Consider the following 19,768-nt stretch of genomic DNA (forward strand, 5'->3'; position numbering starts at 1 on the left):
GTAGGTGAATTTTGAGGTAGATGAAACGCATGAGAGGTGAGCTTACTCTGCTACATTTGAATGCTCCGAGAGAACTTTTCCATGGCAGAGTTAGGGTTTCTCTACAACGAATTGCTCAAATTGCAGAGAGAGAATAGATAATGTGTACGCAGATACAAAGAGAGATTGAGAGATTGGGATAGAGAGATTGAGAGATCAATCGATTGAGATCAAGAGGGATAGAGAGATTCATACGGGGTGAGCGAGAGCAAGAGTGACAGCGAGAGAGAGAGGTTGAACGAGCCAAGCTAGGGCAAAAGCAAATAAATAAAAGAAAATAGGAGAAATAAATGTTAAATATAAATTGGATTTTTTTTTTCTTTTGCAACGGCCAAACAAGCAGTCGCAAAAAAATAGTCGCAAAAAGTCAATTTTCTAGTAGTGAATGATACATTTATCCAAAGCTTATTAAGGAATTTTTGTACTCCTTTTGGAATAGTTTGAAGAATCTCACACCATTTTAGAATGGTTTGAAAAATCTCATATCCTTTTTTTGGAGTGTTACATTAGAATATTACGTTTAGAAAAAGTATACTAAGAATTTTTTTAAAGTGTTATATTAGAGTGTTATGTTTAGAAAAAATATAATAAAGAGCTTTTTTGCAGTGTTATGTTTGGAAAAAGTATAATAAATTTTTTTTTTTTTTGAACTATTACATTAGAGTGTTATGTTTGTAAAAAGTATAATAAGGAGTTTTTTTTTAGTGTTACATTAGAATGTTATTAAACTTATACATTTGCACAAAGGTTACTAAGGAGTTTTTATACTCCTTTTAAAATATTTGAACAATCTCACTCCCTTTTAGGATGTTTGAAGAATTTCATTTATCAAGTTTTTCCAAATAAAAAGATTCTCATATAAAAAGTTATTCCAAATTTGATTATTATAAATTGTGTATTTTACATTTCTAACACAAAAGCAAAGGGAAAAAAAAACATAATAGAAATAAGAGTAAATCGTAAATCTAATTTTAAAATAATATATTAAATCTGCCTTTCCAAAATCAATAAGACTAATTGGTTTATAAATAAAAAAATAAAAAAATTGAGACTAATTGAATTATCATTTTTCATGATACGATTGATGAGTAAATTTTCCTTAAACTGCATATCACTTTTTTTCCAATTAATTTTTGAGTAATTAGTTTTTTTTTTTTGAATTCATATAAGGGAAAAAGAAAAGTACAAATATGCCATCCGGAGTGGGGTTGGGGGATGAAAGAGAGTTTCCTTTTTCTAAGCAAAACAAAATGTTGTTCGTTCAAAAAAAGCAAAAAAAATGTTGTTACTTTGCTCTATTCAAGATCTTTTTTAAAAAATATACTCTAAAAGATCCAATGCGAGAGAGAATATGAATGAAATCACAACAGTCTGTCTTTTTATGACTTGAAAAAAGCCCAGTGAGTGACTCATACTTCGGTTTTTTTTTTGAACTACATGACTTATGCCTGAATTCAAAAACAAAAATATCTTGTAGTTCGAAAAGGAAGAGATTCGAATGGTTTGAATTGGTGTTTACCGGACAATCACTTGGACAACCAGATGAAATACTTGTTTACCGTAGTTATCACCTTATTGACCGTGACTATTAACTTTTTTACTGAACAACCGGCCAAACGACCGACAAAATAAATTTTGAACGAAACTCAAATTCAAATTGCTCAGCAATGTTGATACAAAAATCAATCTTAAATTGTCACTTGAGGCCTTCTCATTGGTTCCAATTTTGGGTACAAAGAATATTTGCATATTTTACTTTTTGGGTGCTGGGGTAAAGCATTATTAACTACTTTTGAATTGAAAGACCAAAAGGGCATACCAAACAAATTAATTTTTTTATATTATATTTTAATTAAAAAATAAAAAATTATTAAAAAAAACTTATTCTAAAAAAGGAGGCCTTAGTGAAGTTCAAAAGGTCTGGTGTACTATGAAATACTACCTTTTCCATAATTTATATACCTTAGAATCCAATTCATGCCCCACGGCAAAACGATAACAAACAAACAAACAAAAAAAAATTCTCCTCAATCATTGTGGTCTGTATCTCTACTCCAAGACATTGCTTAGAAGCATTGTTTTGAATATCATCATGTCGGTTGATATGCAATGGGATTATAAAACTTTAATACTATTATTTATTAATATATTAGCAAATATTATTCGATATTAATTGATTATGATATTGTTATTTTAAAAAAAAAATGGTATGCTTATAGAATACTTATATGGAATCCATGACAAGAATAACATGATGCTAACATTTTAAAAAATCTGTCATTTAAATGAATATTTTGTTTTAAAACGATAAAATTAAAACTCATGTGGTAATGCATAATACAATGATGAACTTAAATTTATGTATATAAATCTCATAATCATCTATGCCCAAAGATCTACACTATTAATGAATCATATCATCAGAGTGTACTCATGATAAACCCGACAGTTAGGTATGAAACTATAAATTAAGCAATAATATATAAATATAATTTTTATATAAAATTTTCATATATAATAATATAATCTCTTGTAATCCTTTCATTTTAAATAATCCCTCATGATATCCTCACTGCTACATTATTGTGAATATGATTTTTTGATATAACAATTTTTCACTTGTAAATCATTTTTATAATATTAACATGAAGGGTTTCGGACCTAGTGAAGAAATCATTTTTCACAAATCAGCTTGATTAGTCACCTATAGGTTCTATCCCGGAAGTTTCTAGTCTTTATGTCGTATTTAAGTTAGCTGGCGATGGCACATATTTGTATAGATGAATATTGTATTTGGTTGAGAGTTTTATTAAAAAAATTTAAAATATATATATATATATATAAAAAAAATTAAATAAAATTTAAATATATTTTATCCATATTTCCCTTATTTTTTTTATTTTTCTTTTTAAATTCTACCTCCAATTTGTTAACCAAACATACAGAAAGTGATTTGAATAAACTTTTCTACAATCGGTTCTCGGTTACAAAAAAAACAAAAAAAAAACTTTTTATTCTTCAACACCTTCTCTCTATCTCCTCCTCGTACAAACTACCACCACTCTCCAGAGTCCAAAAGTTTCCACTATTCACCATCTCAGTACAGTGCCCATGCAGTCACCACCTGAGAATTCATGGATGCTAACACCACCACTCCTCCACAGCTCCGCCACCACCATTCCATTCTGGTGGGAGGAAGAGCCCAACAAGCACACAGCCACCGCCACCGCCACCGCCACTACTCGACCAAACAACAAGTACTCCTTAGAGCTACCTCCAAAGCTGCAGAAATTAATGGAGTCCTCAAAAGTGACCAAAATGCCCTCCCCCCAAAACACAGTCCATGAATCAGGTCCTTATTATCATATGGGTAAGCCTATGTTTCGATCTTCTTCATTCAGGTTTAGAAGAAAACGTTAATGGGTTATTTGGGAGTAGTACAAGTACTACTAGCAGCTTCAGAAGCTTGGTGACCTAGTGAGGAGATTAGAAGTAGAAGACAAGAACAAAAAGGAGGAGGAGAGAAGAGGGTTTGGTTCTTGGGGAAGAAAGCACCAGCCAAGACAAGTTGATTGGAGTAGTTTTGTCTTTTCATCTTCTCCTTCTTCTTCCATGAACTTCTTCGCAGTTTTTTCTGGTAAGCAATTAATAAATATATCAATAATACTATAAATTCAGAAAAATACTCCAAAAAAAAAAAAAAAAAAAAACTTATGGTCTATATTTATTGTGGATATTAATTTTAAAGTTTCTCCACATACTCAATTTTTGAAATAAAATTCAAGATTAAGTTTCATAATTCATAGCATTTGTGATAATATATCAATTTCCATGATAAGTCATGATAGCGTGTGGTAAGTTACGGTTAATTATTCAATGAAAAGGTAAAATCTCTCTGGTTTACATTATAGGAGACTTAGAGGTCCAGTTGGATTAGATCTGTCATGGCTCCATTTCGATTTTTGTTTATTTTTTAGATTTTTGTGTGTATATTATTTATGAAAAAAATTTAATTGATTTGATAATTGTAATTACATAAGTTAATTATCTTAAAAAGAAAATTCATGGATAATTTATATACAAATATTTAAAAAATAAATAGCATAAACTATCGAAATAAATCCTGTGACTAACCCAAACAAACCAATATTGACCTATTTTGGCAAGTTTGTTAAAAGTTCATTTTTCAATTTTTTGACTTTTTTAAGATTACATTACCTCTCAACTTTTTATACATTTTGCCAAAAAATTAAACAAAGTTAAAACTTCCCAAAATAGGGCTTGACATGGCGAAGCTGCAAAGGGATCTCGACCCTTTATTTAAGTTTAGCATAGCAGGCTAAGATCATTTTATATATGGCATTGCTGATAGGGAATAATTTTTTAACTATACTACATAGGGGATCAATAGTCTACATTGGACACATTTGAGAATCGACTATTTTACTTGGTGTTTTGATTTTTATGAAAAGATTTACAGTAAAATAAGAAAAAATTACATTTTAGTGGAGCAGTAGCCAAAAAATTACACTTTTATGATGGAATAATTCTCCTGTGTGCATAATATAAATTTATTCATGTGTTTAGTGTAGCTTTTCTTATATATTAGAGTTGTACCAAAAAAGATTCTTAGTTATAATGCAATTATTTTGTTAATGTCACATCTATTTGTAATTTTTTCAAAAAATAAAAAAAATAATATGATAATTTATAATGACTTTTTAACTATTTTAACCTATTAACATACGCGACAAATGGATATAACCCACCTCTCGTTAATTTTAAATTTATTTCTTACTCTCACTTTCAAAATAAATTTTAATAATTAAATAGTATTTATGATAAAACCAAAAAAAAAAAAAAATTGTACAGGAGACATCATACTTGAGTCACTCACACACCTAACCGTATTGACTTTGGACTTAGGATCCCACTTTTAGAGCATATGTTTTAATGTGATTTTGCTTTATTGAGACAGGCTATGGATCAGATCAGTAGATGTGTGTGAATCTTCACCACATAAATTTGTTATATGAAAAGTAATTTGTAAGGATAAAATTTATATGTAAAAAATATTCAAAATAATATATCATTGATATTTTTAGAAGAAAAATTTTATTCATGTATAAAATTTTGGTTAAAAAGTTTCATAAGAATAATATGATATTATTATTTTTGTAAATAAATCCATATTTATAGGTATTGTATTTTAAAATAAAAGGTCTAAATTGAACCACATTATTCTAAATAAAAATTTTGTACGAATTTTCTGTTTCCGTATCATTACTCAAATGCTAGGGTTGTTGTTAAAGTTGAAAAATATGTAAAAAAAAATATTGGAATGTGTAGAAAAATATGTAAAAATATGTAAAAGTGTTTTAGGATATACGAAAAGTATATTAAGATTATAAATTTTTTGACATTATGTACTTAACATGACCCCTTTTAAAATTATAAAGATAATAACAAATGTTTTGATTGGAAAAAAATAAAAATCACAAAAAATCACACAATTATATACGAAAGTTTGATATAAAAACTCTGCTTATATGTCATTATTCATGCTATATATATGCACATAAAATCTATTGTAGATAAGTGATGTTATTGATAAGAAATGATTTTATAATTTTATATAATGATTTTATTATATCCTTCTATTCATTTATTAATGTGTAATAAACAACGGATCTGAAGTTTAGATCAGAGTTTAATGTGATCAAACATTTAATATATTTAGCGGAGTACAAAATAACTTCTCAAATCTTATTTTTATCACTTGACAATTAATATATATATATATATTTGAAAAATGCATAATTTGAAAAGGACATCCACAAAACCAAAAAAAGGAAAACAAATATATGATTTCACTTATATGAGCATAATGCATGTTCTAGCTGTTGGAAAAGGCTCCACGTTTGGTATGAGGATCTTGTCAGGGCACATAATACAAAAACAGCAGTGCTGCATACTCTTAGTGGGGGTCGCACCCCCAGTGAGGTGTCGCGCCCCCACTGGTTGAAACTTTAAAATTAAAAAAAAAAAAAAAAACAGTTTTTTTTTTTGCCAATAATGGAGTGCCATCTCACTGGGGGTCGACCCCCAGTGGGTGTATGAGGCATTTTTCATACAAAAATTAAAAATATTATACATCTTTTATTACATTTATTTATATATATAATGTATAAACAGATAAAAAAAATTTAATATATACCCTAAGCATACACGTTAACAAAGCTTCCACATTAAGGCCTAGTTTGGGAAGACTAAATAAGTGTACTTTTTGACTTTTTATGAAATATGGGTTGGGTTTAGGTTGGGTTTGAAGTGATGTGTTAGAGAGATGATGTGACTTAAATAAGATGATGTGACTTAAATAGGATAGTGATTTTTTGACTTTTTGTCTTTTTTCAATCATACCAAACTTGGCCTAAAGGTACTCATTAAAAAATCTTTCACATATTTTAAAAATATCAAGTTAATGATGTTAAAAAGATCCATTTTTAAAATTTTCTTCACCAATTTAGAATTGATTCTACCATTTATCTATAATAATAAATTAATTTCATCACTTCCTTTAACACCATTAAAGTTATCGTTACAATAGATCACTGTAAATTTATCAAAATTGTAGTGCTATCCGTTATTTCTTTATTAATTGGAGAAGATAAGTGTAATTTACTCAAATAAATATTAAGTATGTTGAAATTTTTATATTTCAATAAATAAAATATAATAAGAAAAATAACACATCAACATATATATTTTTAAAAATTATAAATTAATAATAAATTTTACTAATATTAATAATTAAATTTTTTAATTTTTTTATGAATGTAATTTCTTTTCTTTTTTTAAAGTAACCACTCAATGTTAATTCTGTCCAAAAAAAAGAGTTAAAAGACTTTGGCTCCTTTTGGAATGCACATTTGGATTAAAATAATCATATAAGACAAAATTAGTTATTTTAGTCAAATATGACAAAATATCATATCTAACTCATAAATATTTTATTTCTCTTTCACAAAAATTAAAAAAATTAAAAAATCTATCACAAACGAGACTTTTTTACCCGGATTAAAATGTCAAAATGTGAACTCATATTCCAAACAAACGCTTTATGACAAGACAAGTGCATGTCCAAGTGTTTTTACTTTTTCATTTTTCTTTCACACAATTACAAATAATTTCTAATAACAAAATTTCAGATGATTAGTAATAAAATTTATGAGTATTAATAATTAAAGTCTTAATTTTTTTATATATTTATAATTATTTTATGAAATATCCTCATTAATCTAATCTTAATTACTCCAGTAATGATTCGCGAAGATATTGACACATAAAATTTTGTATTTTAATTTTTCTTTTCTTTTCTATGAGATGTGTAACCCATAATATATCATTTAAAGAGAGAGTAATTTAGCATGTAAAATAAGAGCAAGGATCCTCTAGAGTGATTTTTTTCTAAAGTTTTCTAGAGTGCTACATTGTGTGGTTGAGATTTACTGGCAAGTCACATCAATTTTTCTGATGTGACTTGCCAGTAAATCTCAACCACACAATGTAACACTCTAGAAAACTTTAGAGAAATTTCACTCTAGAGGATCCTTGGTGGTAAAATAATAACATCATTTAGCGAATGAGAAAGTCTAATAAGTACACGCACCAATAATTTTTATATAATAAGACGCGTATGAGACAAAAGGTAACCCCATATGTAGAGACAGAAGAAATTCACTAAGGTAGTGATTAGGGACCCATATAATTGGTTCTAGAACTGTGTAAAATACTGTTCAAACAATTATATTGCAACCCTATTCATTAATGGAAATTTAAATTTTAAAATTTATAATTCACATTTAAAATTGTCCCGCTCTGTTATAGTTAATACATATATATTTTTTAACGTATAATAACATATCAAAGTAAAAATTAGTGTGAAAGAGATTTAATATGTAAAATTTATTACAAATTAGTAGTTATATATATGAAAAATATTATGTAAATTAGTGTTATATATTATGCAAAAGCTTAATAATTAGTTAAAATATTCTTCAATTTGCCAATCTTTTCAAAACAGCTCAAACCGTAATTTGTCAATCCGCCAAACTGCTATTTAATTTATAATTTTACTCTTAAACCACCCGAAACGCGCCGTACACACTCCTAATTGGTTCTACATGTATGGTTACCTTTTCTCTCGTATCGGTATTGTTGGAAATGGTAGGAAAATTCTAAGTAAAATCAGAATTTTTTCTCAAGTTTGGTCTATTTTTTAGGTGGGCCCTGAGTGTCGATTTACTCGGGTCAAAGTGGTAACGCGTTCTATGCCGCGTTGTGATTCACGTGGTATATTTGGTTGCTCAAAACCATTACCGAGTGAATGGGAAATTGAAGCCAAAGTGTGCTCCATGGAAATGGAGTTTTGGTGAAAATTCTTTAAAGTTGTAAATTGGTTTATCCCACATTGATTTTGTGGGAAGTTTTGAAAGGGTTTATAAGGCTTGGGTGAGATACTTGGGGTGTGCCCCAAGGGGTACCCAAGTGTTTTAGAGGGAGAGGTTATGGGCAAAATGGGCTAGACCCATTGGACCCAAAAATCATCACACGCACGCCGTCGTCCGTCCGGTTGGGTTGGGCTTCTAATCTTTTTGGGCCAAAAACATTTGAATTTAATTTTATTTTTTAGTAAAATAAAATCCAGAATTCAAATTAAACTGATTTGAATTTTCTGTACATCCAAACAAGGTCCTTCCTGTTTTCAAACAGAAATAAACTAGTTTGGAATTAGTGCACACCCAAACAGGGCCCTTCCCGTTTTTGCTATCTGTTTGAATTGTTAACAGATTCAAATCTGTTTGAATTCAAAACCAACAGGTATCATACATGTTCAATTTAAAACCAAGAGCCACCCTCATTTGATGTTATTCATTCAGAAATTTCGTATTTCACCTCTGCTAATTATATTCTTCATCTTGCTGCATTTTAAGTATGTTGAAATTTTTATATTTCAATAAATAAAATATAATAAGAAAAATAACACATCAACATATATATTTTTAAAAATTATAAATTAATAATAAATTTTACTAATATTAATAATTAAATTTTTTAATTTTTTTATAAATGTAATTTCTTTTCTTTTTTTAAAGTAACCACTCAATGTTAATTCTGGCCAAAAAAAGAGTTAAAAGACTTTGGCTCCGTTTGGAATGCACATTTGGATTAAAATAATCATATAAGACAAAATTAGTTATTTTAGTCAAATATGACAAAATATCATATCCAATTCATAAATATTTTATTTCTCTTTCACAAAAATCAAAAAAATTAAAAAATCTATCACAAACGAGACTTTTTTACCCGGATTAAAATGTCAAAATGTGAACTCATATTCCAAACAAACGCTTTATGACAAGACAAGTGCATGTCCAAGTGTTTTTACTTTTCATTTTTCTTTCACACAATTACAAATAATTTCTAATAACAAAATTTCAGATGATTAGTAATAAAATTTATGAGTATTAATAATTAAAGTCTTAATTTTTTTATATATTTATAATTATTTTATGAAATATCCTCATTAATCTAATCTTAATTACTCCAGTAATGATTCGCGAAGATATTGACACATCAAATTTTGTATTTTAATTTTTCTTTTCTTTTCTATGAGATGTGTAACCCATAATATATCATTTAAAGAGAGAGTAATTTAGCATGTAAAATAATAACATCATTTAGCGAATGAGAAAGTCTAATAAGTACACGCACCAATAATTTTTAGAAAAATGTTTGGGGGCCCTAATTCTGTGGCTCAAATGTGGCTCAAATGGCCAAAACGACGTCGTTTTGGCCATTTTGATGTTGTTTTGTACTCAAAACGACGTCGTTTTGACCATTTGAGCCACATTTGAGCCACAGAATTTGGGCCCTCTACCATTGCTCTAATTTTTATATAATAAGACGCGTATGAGACAAAAGGTAACCCCATATGTAGAGACAGAAGAAATTCACTAAGGTAGTGATTAGGGACCCATATAATTGGTTCTAGAACCGTGTAAAATACTGTTCAAACAATTATATTGCAACCCTATTCATTAATGGAAATTTAAATTTTAAAATTTATAATTAATTTAAATTTTAAAATTTATAATTCACATTTGAAATTGTCCCGCTCTGTTATAGTTAATACATATATATTTTTTAACGTATAATAACATATCAAAGTAAAAATTAGTGTGAAAGAGATTTAATATGTAAAATTTATTACAAATTAGTAGTTATATATATGAAAAATATTATGTAAATTAGTGTTATATATTATGCAAAAGCTTAATAATTAGTTAAAATATTCTTCAATTTGCCAATCTTTTCAAAACAGCTCAAACCGTAATTTGTCAATCCGCCAAACTGCTATTTAATTTATAATTTTACTCTTAAACCACCCGAAACGCGCCATACACACTCCTAATTGGTTCTACATGTATGGTTACCTTTTCTTTCGTATCGGTATTGTTGGAAATGGTAGGAAAATTCTGGGTAAAACCAGAATTTTTTCTCAAGTTTGGTCTATTTTTTAGGTAGGCCCCGAGTGTCGATTTACTCGGGTCAAAGTGGTAACGCGTTCTATGCCGCGTTGTGATTCACGTGGTATATTTAGTTGCTCAAAACCATTACCGAGTGAATGGGAAATTGAAGCCAAAGTGTGCTCCATGGAAATGGAGTTTTGGTGAAAATTCCTTAAAGTTGTAAATTGGTTTATCCCACATTGATTTGGTGGGAAGTTTTGAAAGGGTTTATAAGGCTTGGGTGAGATACTTGGGGTGTGCCCCAAGGGGTACCCAAGTGTTTTAGAGGGAGAGGTTATGGGCAAAATGGGCTAGACCCATTGGACCCAAAAATCATCACACGCACGCCGCCATCCGTCCGGTTGGGTTGGGCTTCTAATCTTTTTGGGCCAAAAACATTTGAATTTAATTTTATTTTTTGGTAAAATAAAATCCAGAATTCAAATTAAACTGATTTAAATTTTCTGTACATCCAAACAAGGCCCTTCCCGTTTTCAAACAGAAATAAACTAGTTTGGAATTAGTGCACACCCAAACAGGGCCCTTCCCGTTTTTGCTTATCTGTTTGAATTGTTAACAGATTCAAATCTGTTTGAATTCAAAACCAACAGGTATCATACCTGTTCAATTTAAAACCAAGAGCCACCTTTACATCTATAAATAGGACCACCCTCATTTGATGTTATTCATTCAGAAATTTCGTATTTCACCTCTGCTAATTATATTCTTCATCTTGCTGCATTTTATTTCTGAAAGAAAGAGTGTAAACACTTAGTGTGTTCGTAAATCAAACAATTTGTAGTGTTGCTATTGTTTGTGGTAAGATCATTTCATCCTGGGAGATAGACGTCCAAATTCTGAAAGCACCGTGGAGAGGATGAATCTGTCTTAAGGATACAGTGTCAAACACTGGACTTGATCAGAAAATAATTCGAACAAATTAAATCAAGTAAGTTATTTAATTTATTTTCAGTATTGTTTTTATTTATTAAAATCAGATTTAAATTTTGTTTTTGTAACAAAATAAAATCTGTTTTTATTTATTTATTTTTATTTCGAGTTTGATTTTTGTAATCAAACAAATTCTCTCCTTTTCTTTATTTCTTTAAATTCTAATTGTTGTTGTGTACATAATATAATTAAATCTTATAAATACAGTGAAGATTGTTCTACAGGTATCTTAACCAAAAAGTTAGGAATCTAGAAATATAGTCTAAGATTTGTACTAATTAAATTATGTCTTTATTTGAGTTGTGAGTTGATTTTTTAACTTTTTAAATTTTTTTTTGATTATTTTAGCTTGAGGCTAAAAAGTCTCGTTTGAGATGAATTTTTTGACTTTTTTAATTTTTATAAAAAAAATGAAATAATTATAATTTAAATGTGATATATTATCTTATTAATTTTTTAATTTATTTTATCTTTTTGCGACTAAAATATCTCAAACTAACATCCTAAACATATATGTGGTTGGAATTTAACCAATAGTGAGTTCTCTAAAAATCTTAAGGCCTCGTTTGGGAACAAGTTATTTTAGTAATTTTTTAATTTTTTTGTTAAAATATGAGGTAAAAAAATTAGTATGTTTTGGGTGATTTTTTTGCTTTTTACGAAAAAGTGTGCAAAAAGTAGAGAAAAAGTTAAATCTTTGAATTTTTGTTATAAATTATAGGTTTTTTGACTTTTTTTAATAATTTTTTAACTTTTTGACTAAAATGTTAACTTGCCAAACGAGGCCACTAAATTTAACTAGTACATTGGGCCCATTTAAAAATTGATTATTTTAATTGATATTTTAATTTTTTATAAAAAAATGTACAAAAAATAAAAAGAAATTATAATTTTTTATTTCTTAATTAAAATCTTACCTTAATTTAAATAAATCTGAATCATAAATTGACTGAAATTTTTTTCTAAAAATTTTTGTGTATCCCTAAATAGCTATTGAGTCAAACAAAAAACAAAATAAAAAGCCATTTTATTCTTCGCAATCTCTATTCACAGTAGACTCATCAGAGAGAGAGACAGAGAGAGAGAGACAGAGAGATGGGATCCAAGGCAGAAGAAGAAAACAAGGAGGAGGAGGCAAGTTCCACACCAAAGCTTCCACTCGTCTTAACCATCCCACTACCTCTGCAGTCACCGGAGCATTCAGGGATGCTTACACCACCACTCCACACCTCTGCCACCGTCCCCTTTCGATGGGAAGAAGAACCCGGCAAGCCCCTCCCCTCCACCACCACCACCACCACCACAACCACCGCCATCACTCCACCACCATCACCACCAAACAAGTACTTCCTAGAGCTGCCTCCAAGGCTGCAGATAATGGAGTCCTCTAAAATGACCAAAATGCCCTCCCCTAATACAGTCCTAGATGGTCCTTATCATCTGGGTATGATGCCTCCTGTATTTAGGTCATCTTCTTTCAGGGTCAGAAGGCGAGAGCGTCAAGGGTCTTTTGGGAGTAGCTGTGAGAGTCCTTCTGAGAGAGGACAGCTTGGTGCCTTGGTTTTTCTGAGCAAGGAGGAGAGAGGAGGAGGGTTGTTTGGTTCTTGGAGAAGAAAACAGCAGCATTATCCAAGAAAAGAAGTTATTGGTGGTGAGGGTAGTTTTGTCTTTTCATCTCCTTCTTCCATGGATTTGGCAGATTTTGTTGGTGGTGGAAAGGTGAAGAAGATGTCAAGGATTAGAAGGAACGGATCAAGCTTTTCCAGCCTCTCTCAAGTCAAGTCTCACTTCTGGGTAAGTTCTCTCCCCCTCTATAGTTCATACAGAAGTTAAATTAATTACAGAATCGAATACAATTCTTTCACATGCATACCAAAAAGTTAAATCTATCTGGTGTTGTGATCGCGTCCGGTTCTTTAACGCTGAGTTTGGTTAGAGGATTTGAAGAGGAATTTGAAAAGGGAAAAGGAAAATTTTGGTGAAATGTGAATAAAATACACTTACATTTCACCTATTTCACCTAGTTTCACACAATTTTTCTCTTTTTCTTTCCAAATCTCTCTCCATATCCCTCAACCAAACACAACATAAGTGTTTCTATACTCTTTTTTTTTTTTTTTTTTTTTCTCTTTTGACAATTTTAGCCTAGGGTTACATAAGCACATAGACCCAAAAAAACAAAATAAAACAAAAATAAATGAATATTAAATTTTTTTTTAAGTGTGCACACCACACCAATAATTGTTATAAAATCTTAATTACTCATCTTTTTTCTGTTTTCACATTAAATTTTTTTTTTTTTTTTAATTTAAGTATGCACACCACACCAATAATTGTTATAAAATCTTAATTACTCATCTGTTTTCTGTTTTCACATTAATTTTTTTTTTTTTTTTTTTTTTTTTTTTTTTAAGTGTGCATGCCACACCAATAATTGTTATAAAATCTTAATTACTCATCTGTTATCTGTTTTCTGTGTCCTGAATTGTGTTACACTATTGCACATTTAGACTTGGGATTCTTTTGGTTAATAAACTGTAGTGTAGGGCCATGGATATTTCAACCAACAGTCCATCACTGTTATTGATATTGAAAGTTGCTCATTTTTCCATTTTGGTAGGCTATGATTTGGTTGTGATTTTATTGCCCTATTACATTAAAGTAGCCAATGTGTGGTGAGGGGAAACGGTGTACTTTTCTTGTTGTACATCGTCTCTTAGATTTTTTATATATTGGAATTCTCATTGCAATTATGATTTATTTTAGTAATTTTTTAATATTTTTTAAATTTTTTATAAAAAAATAAAGATAGTGATACGATGATTTATAATGATTTTTTAATTAAAACCTAAAGTTGTCAAACAAGATGTGTAATTTTTTTTTTATAAATTTAAAGGTGATAAAAAAAATTAAATTAAATTAAAAAGCACTTTTTTCAACTTCCCACCAATTATCCTTTTCAATTTATTTAATTTGTTTTGTTTAATTAGCGGTAAGGACTCAAAATATTTTTAGAGTATGCTCTTGACAAATGATAAATAGCAAAACACAATCTGAGTTATCTTTTATCTTTTGTTTAATTAACAAAAATAAGTCATCATTATTCATTAATCGATAGTAACACGTGCACCATATGTCAAAATATTATGAAACTGATGAATAAATTACTTAGGGAGAAAGAAATTTTGGAGAGAGAGGATATATCATATATTATTATATGATTAGCTAGCAAGTGGCACACGCGATTCGTGTACAATTCAGATAAATAAGAATAAAAATAAATAATAATAAATTAATATCATAATATATATGTTGTCTAAGTGATAAGAATGCTCTTAATAAACTATCTTGGTTCAAACCTTTCTTACGCCTTTGAATAATAATTTTTTGAGCAATGGTAGAGGGCCCAAATTCTGTGGCTCAAATGTGGCTCAAATGGCCAAAACGACGTCGTTTTGAGTACAAAACAACATCAAAATGGCCAAAACGACGTCGTTTTGGCCATTTGAGCCACATTTGAGCCACAAAATTAGGGCCCCCAAACATTTTTCTAATTTTTTTATTTTAAGCTAGATAAAGTTGTCACGTGGCATAAAGTGAAGGCTTGGATACCAAGTCTACGCTTCACTTAATAATAGTATTAATGGATTCGATGTGTGTGCTATTTAAATAACTAAGAATAAAAAATAATCACCTTGCTTGTTTCCACTTTTTAAAAAATACTTTTCAGAAAATTTTATTTTCTTATTTTCTGTATTTTTTTTTGTTTTTATTGAATTTTTTTAATATTTTAAGCAAGTTTTATGCTTTTTAGACACATCTAACATAAATACACCTAAAAAGTAAAAAAATTGTAAAAAAAATCTTTTAAAAATTCACTAAATACCAAAAATACAAGAATTCAGTACATTTTTTATATTTTTATGTATTTATTAATTTTTTAAAATATTTTTTCACAAATTTTTTACTTTTTAGATACATCTAAGTAAGGTCCATCTAAAAAAGTAAAAAAAAATGTTTAAAATTTAAAAAATATTCACTAAAAATAAAAAAACACGAAAATAAAAAAAGTCAATTTTCAAAAAATTTAATCCAGAAAACTCAAACCAAACACACTGAATAATATTGAAATTAATATTTTAATGTATGCTTAAGTGATATAAATCATCATCCCTTAAAACCATGGTCATGAGTTTAAAAATAAAAAACACTTTCACCTGACATGAGGGAGAACAAAAGTTTCACTATACCAATTGAGGCATCACTTAGGGTCCGTTTGGGAAGAACTAAAGTGGGGTTTTTTGGCTATTTTAGCCACAAAAGATAAAATAGGCTATTTTAGCCACAAAAAATAAAATATCACATCCAACTCATAATCATTATACTCATCTCTAACAAAAAAAAAGTAAAAAAAGTCAAAAAGTCCTTCCCAAACCAAGCTTTTTAGCCCAGGCTAAAATAGCCAAAAAAGTCAAAAAATCAACCCACTTTCCAAACAGAGGCTTAATAATAGTACATAGCTATAGATATAGATATAGACATATAGGTTTCATTTGGAAATTAGATTGACTTTTTGGCTATTTTATCTTTGGATTAAAAAGTCTAGTTTGGGTTGAACTTTTTGATTTTTTTAATTTTTGTTAAAAAAAATAAAAAAAATAATTATAATTTAGATATGACATTTTGTTTTATTAATTTTTTAATTTATTTTGTTTATTTGTTTGTTTGCTTGTTTGTTTGTTTTTCTTTTCTTTTTTTTGTAATTATTTTAGTCTGATAACCCCTCAAGTGAGATGCCAAACGAGGGCATAGAAGATAGATAGACAGTTAGGTCAATATTTGTGCTTTTTCTTTTTTTCTTTTTTTCTTTTTTTTGAAGATGGGAAACATTATATTAATAAACAACAATATTATATAAATAAGACCCCAAAGGGTTAAATCTATCCCAAAAAAAACAGTTACAAGTCAGGAAAAATTATCGATCTTTTCAAAGATGTAGTCTGAAAAGTAAAATCTGTTTGAAAACTTGACGTCCCCATCACTACTGCCCAACTTCATTGCTGTCGTTAGACATCGAACACCGTTAGAAGGTAAAGTTGAGAAGAAAGTATACTTACAATGATATGAAAGAAGACTTGAGAGAAGGGAAACCATGTGAGTGTCAAAAATTCAAAAATCTATTTCCAAATTAGAATAGAAAACTCTCAAAATCTTTATTTTGGGTATAAAAAATCTAAACTTACATTTGAAAATTGTAGAATTATGCTCATAAGAGTGTAAATCTATATTTTAAAAGCGCAAAATGTATCACCGAAACATGACCGAGGACCACCGAAAATCAGCTTTTCTCTCTCTCTCTCTCTCTCTCTCTGAACTGAAGTCAATGTTTGCATAATTGGATGGTTGAAATAAAAACCTTAGCGATAATGGCAAATCTAAAAAGCCATACAGCTGGCAAGTAAAATCCAACAAGTCTTACTTTGGGAAGTTTGGTTTTGATTTTTTTTTTTTTTTTTCACTCAAAAGCAAATTGGTTACGAAATCAAAAAAAAATTAATTCAAATAAAATATCATATCAAATCTCATAATCACTTCAATTTTTTATCTCACAAACATCATATCTAACTACAAAAAAATCAAATTATCTTTCCAAACACAAAAAAAAAAAAATTTCGAATATCTTACAACTAAAAAAATCCACGTTCCAAAAACCCACTCCATGTCGAGGGAGGCAATACATTTTGTTTGGTTCTGTTTTTAAATTTATTAAAAAATATATTAAAAAAAGGTACTATAAAATTATATTTTAATTTTTTGAATTAATTATTTTTTAGTTTTATTATCTTTTAAAAAATAAATTTGAAAAAGACAACAAACTGAGCTCTAATAACTCTAATTAGTGTGTGAGTCCCATGTGATGTAATGTTTTGACTTTATTTATTTATTTATTTATTATTTTTCAAATCATTAATGCTTTTTTAGAGCTTTCAAATTAGAGGATATATCATTTCTGAATTATTTATACATATTAATTTTCAAGTAATTACACACAACAACAACAAAAAATGGTGTTTTTAACTAATATTTATTAATTTTCTTTTCATACATCAAAAAGGTTAAGGGTTCATCTCCTATATATGAAAAAAGATAATTTGTTTCCTCTTATTTTTGGATATTATGCTTCATTTTCTTGATTATTATCTTATTCTGCTTATTGATTTCCTGCATTGTAAAAATATTTTACAGGCAAGTATATATGATGGATTGAAGCAAGTGCTACCATGGAAGAGTAGAAAATCGAAGAAAGATGGGTTTATTATTTGAATCTGATCTCTTTCATTCTTGTTGAACCAAACATCCAAAAAGTCTTTGCCCAATCTTTTGTTGGTTTCAGATTTTCCAGAGGTTGAAATTTATAATCTCAAGAAAAGAAAAGAAAAGAAAAAAATGTACTGTACTACATAATACACGGCAAAAAGTCCTGCTCCCTGACTTAAGTGCCTATGTATCCACCTATAATTCTTGTGTGTTTGTTTTTTTTGTTTTTTTTCATGTATAAAGGCAACTCCGTTTTTCTTTCTTGTAATGAACCGAGTAATGAATTATTCAAACTTAATTTGTTTATCTTGCTTCAATGGAGCCGATCATAAGCTAAACTTGAGTAGCCTAGTTTATATATATAATTCTATAGTGAGTACAAGCTTATCAAGCCAAGTTCATGGCCCTAATAACACGTACCAAACTGATCTAAAATAATTTTTTAACAAACTCAACATAAATCCCTAGAAACATGTAATGAACTGATCTCGAATAAATTTTTAAAAAACTAAATATAAATCGAACTTGAATAATTTAATTAATTTTATGGCCCCTAACAACACCTAATGAACTGATGTCAAATAATTTTTAACAAACTTAAACATGAAATTGAACTAGAATAACTTGATTCATTCTACGGCCCTAGGTAACATATGCCTAATGTAGAAATCTGTAAAACCTAACAATGTGTAATTTATTTCAACTTACAAGATGCCACAAAGACACCATGCATCATTGTCTGTACTCCAACCTGAACTGATAGAACATAATTTAACTGTAAGCTAAAACAAATTAAGCAACCACTCAAAACATCTATTTAGCACTAACAGCACAAGAACTCCTTTGTCGAGCCTCCAACTCCGGTTAAATTTCAGCTCAACATCATTTGAAACTAAACTCATTTATTCATGGTTAACTCTTCTATCCTCTTGAAGTTGGGATACTCCACACTTCATTGAACCCGTTAACATAAATGCAACACAGATTACAAATAAATGTTTTAATTAGTGAGATTGTTATGTATTACTATTACAATGATCCTCCCTGATCCCAGCACTTCCTATCAGTAACAAGGCAAATTACCACAATTTTTTCCTTGGCATTAGTAGGCACAAGAAGATACAGCTGTACAACTAGACAAGACCAGTATATATCCCCCACTTGGCACAAGTAGACACAACTGTACAACTAGACAAGTTTATATCCTCCCCTTGGCACAGGTAGACACAATTGTACAACTAGACATAACTACCAACTGATAGCTACAACTCCAGGGCAAATTGTGAAACATTAAAGCCCTTTTACCTATCCAGCTGTTTATCAAACAAATTAGACAAATCAAACCCACAGCTAACCTCTCGATATTCTTCCTATTTTCTTCAAATATTAAAGCTTGAACAAAATAAAAACAAAAAATGTCACAATTAAACAAATACTTTTAATATGTGAAACTTTTTTTAATCATATTCCAGTTGGGGTAATATCTGTCAAAACACTTCCAGTATACAATACTACTAATAGAGCTTATAAAAGGCGTGTCAATGAAGCACAAGCATTTCAAAGCCCCAATGATGAACTAAAGGTTTAAGATCTAACACGAGGCCTTTAAAGGACTGGGAACATCATTGTGACAAGACATAAAAATGCAATCAAGTATAGACAACCAAACATGCAGAACTAAGCTTCTTATGGAGCTCATCCAATTCCGATTGATAGCATGAGAAACCACATGTTTTAACAGCATTAAAATCCACAAGCAAAAATAAAGGTGAATAACCAGTAGCAACAATAATTCTCTGTTCTCACATGATAAAAAAATCTTATTCCAATCTCTAATCAGAGTAAGAGGGGAAGGGGAATGGAGGCAGGATAAGACAAATCATTGC

At 29.2% G+C, this 19,768-nt stretch overlaps 1 protein-coding gene across 1 annotated transcript; it reads left to right on the forward strand.

Moving 5' to 3' along the window:
• The first annotated feature begins 12,515 nt into the window (after positions 1-12,515).
• LOC114278272 (uncharacterized protein At4g00950) lies at positions 12,516-18,188 on the forward strand. The gene is made up of 2 exons (XM_028220295.2): positions 12,516-13,358; positions 17,811-18,188. Exons 1-2 carry the CDS (start codon positions 12,660-12,662, stop codon positions 17,886-17,888), a joined length of 777 nt encoding a protein of 258 aa, XP_028076096.2. The 5' UTR covers positions 12,516-12,659; the 3' UTR covers positions 17,889-18,188.
• Positions 18,189-19,768: the final 1,580 nt, after the last annotated feature.

This window comes from Camellia sinensis, chromosome 2, assembly GCF_055761805.1.
Source record: "Camellia sinensis isolate YWXY chromosome 2, ASM5576180v1, whole genome shotgun sequence".
NCBI lineage: Eukaryota > Viridiplantae > Streptophyta > Magnoliopsida > Ericales > Theaceae > Camellia > Camellia sinensis.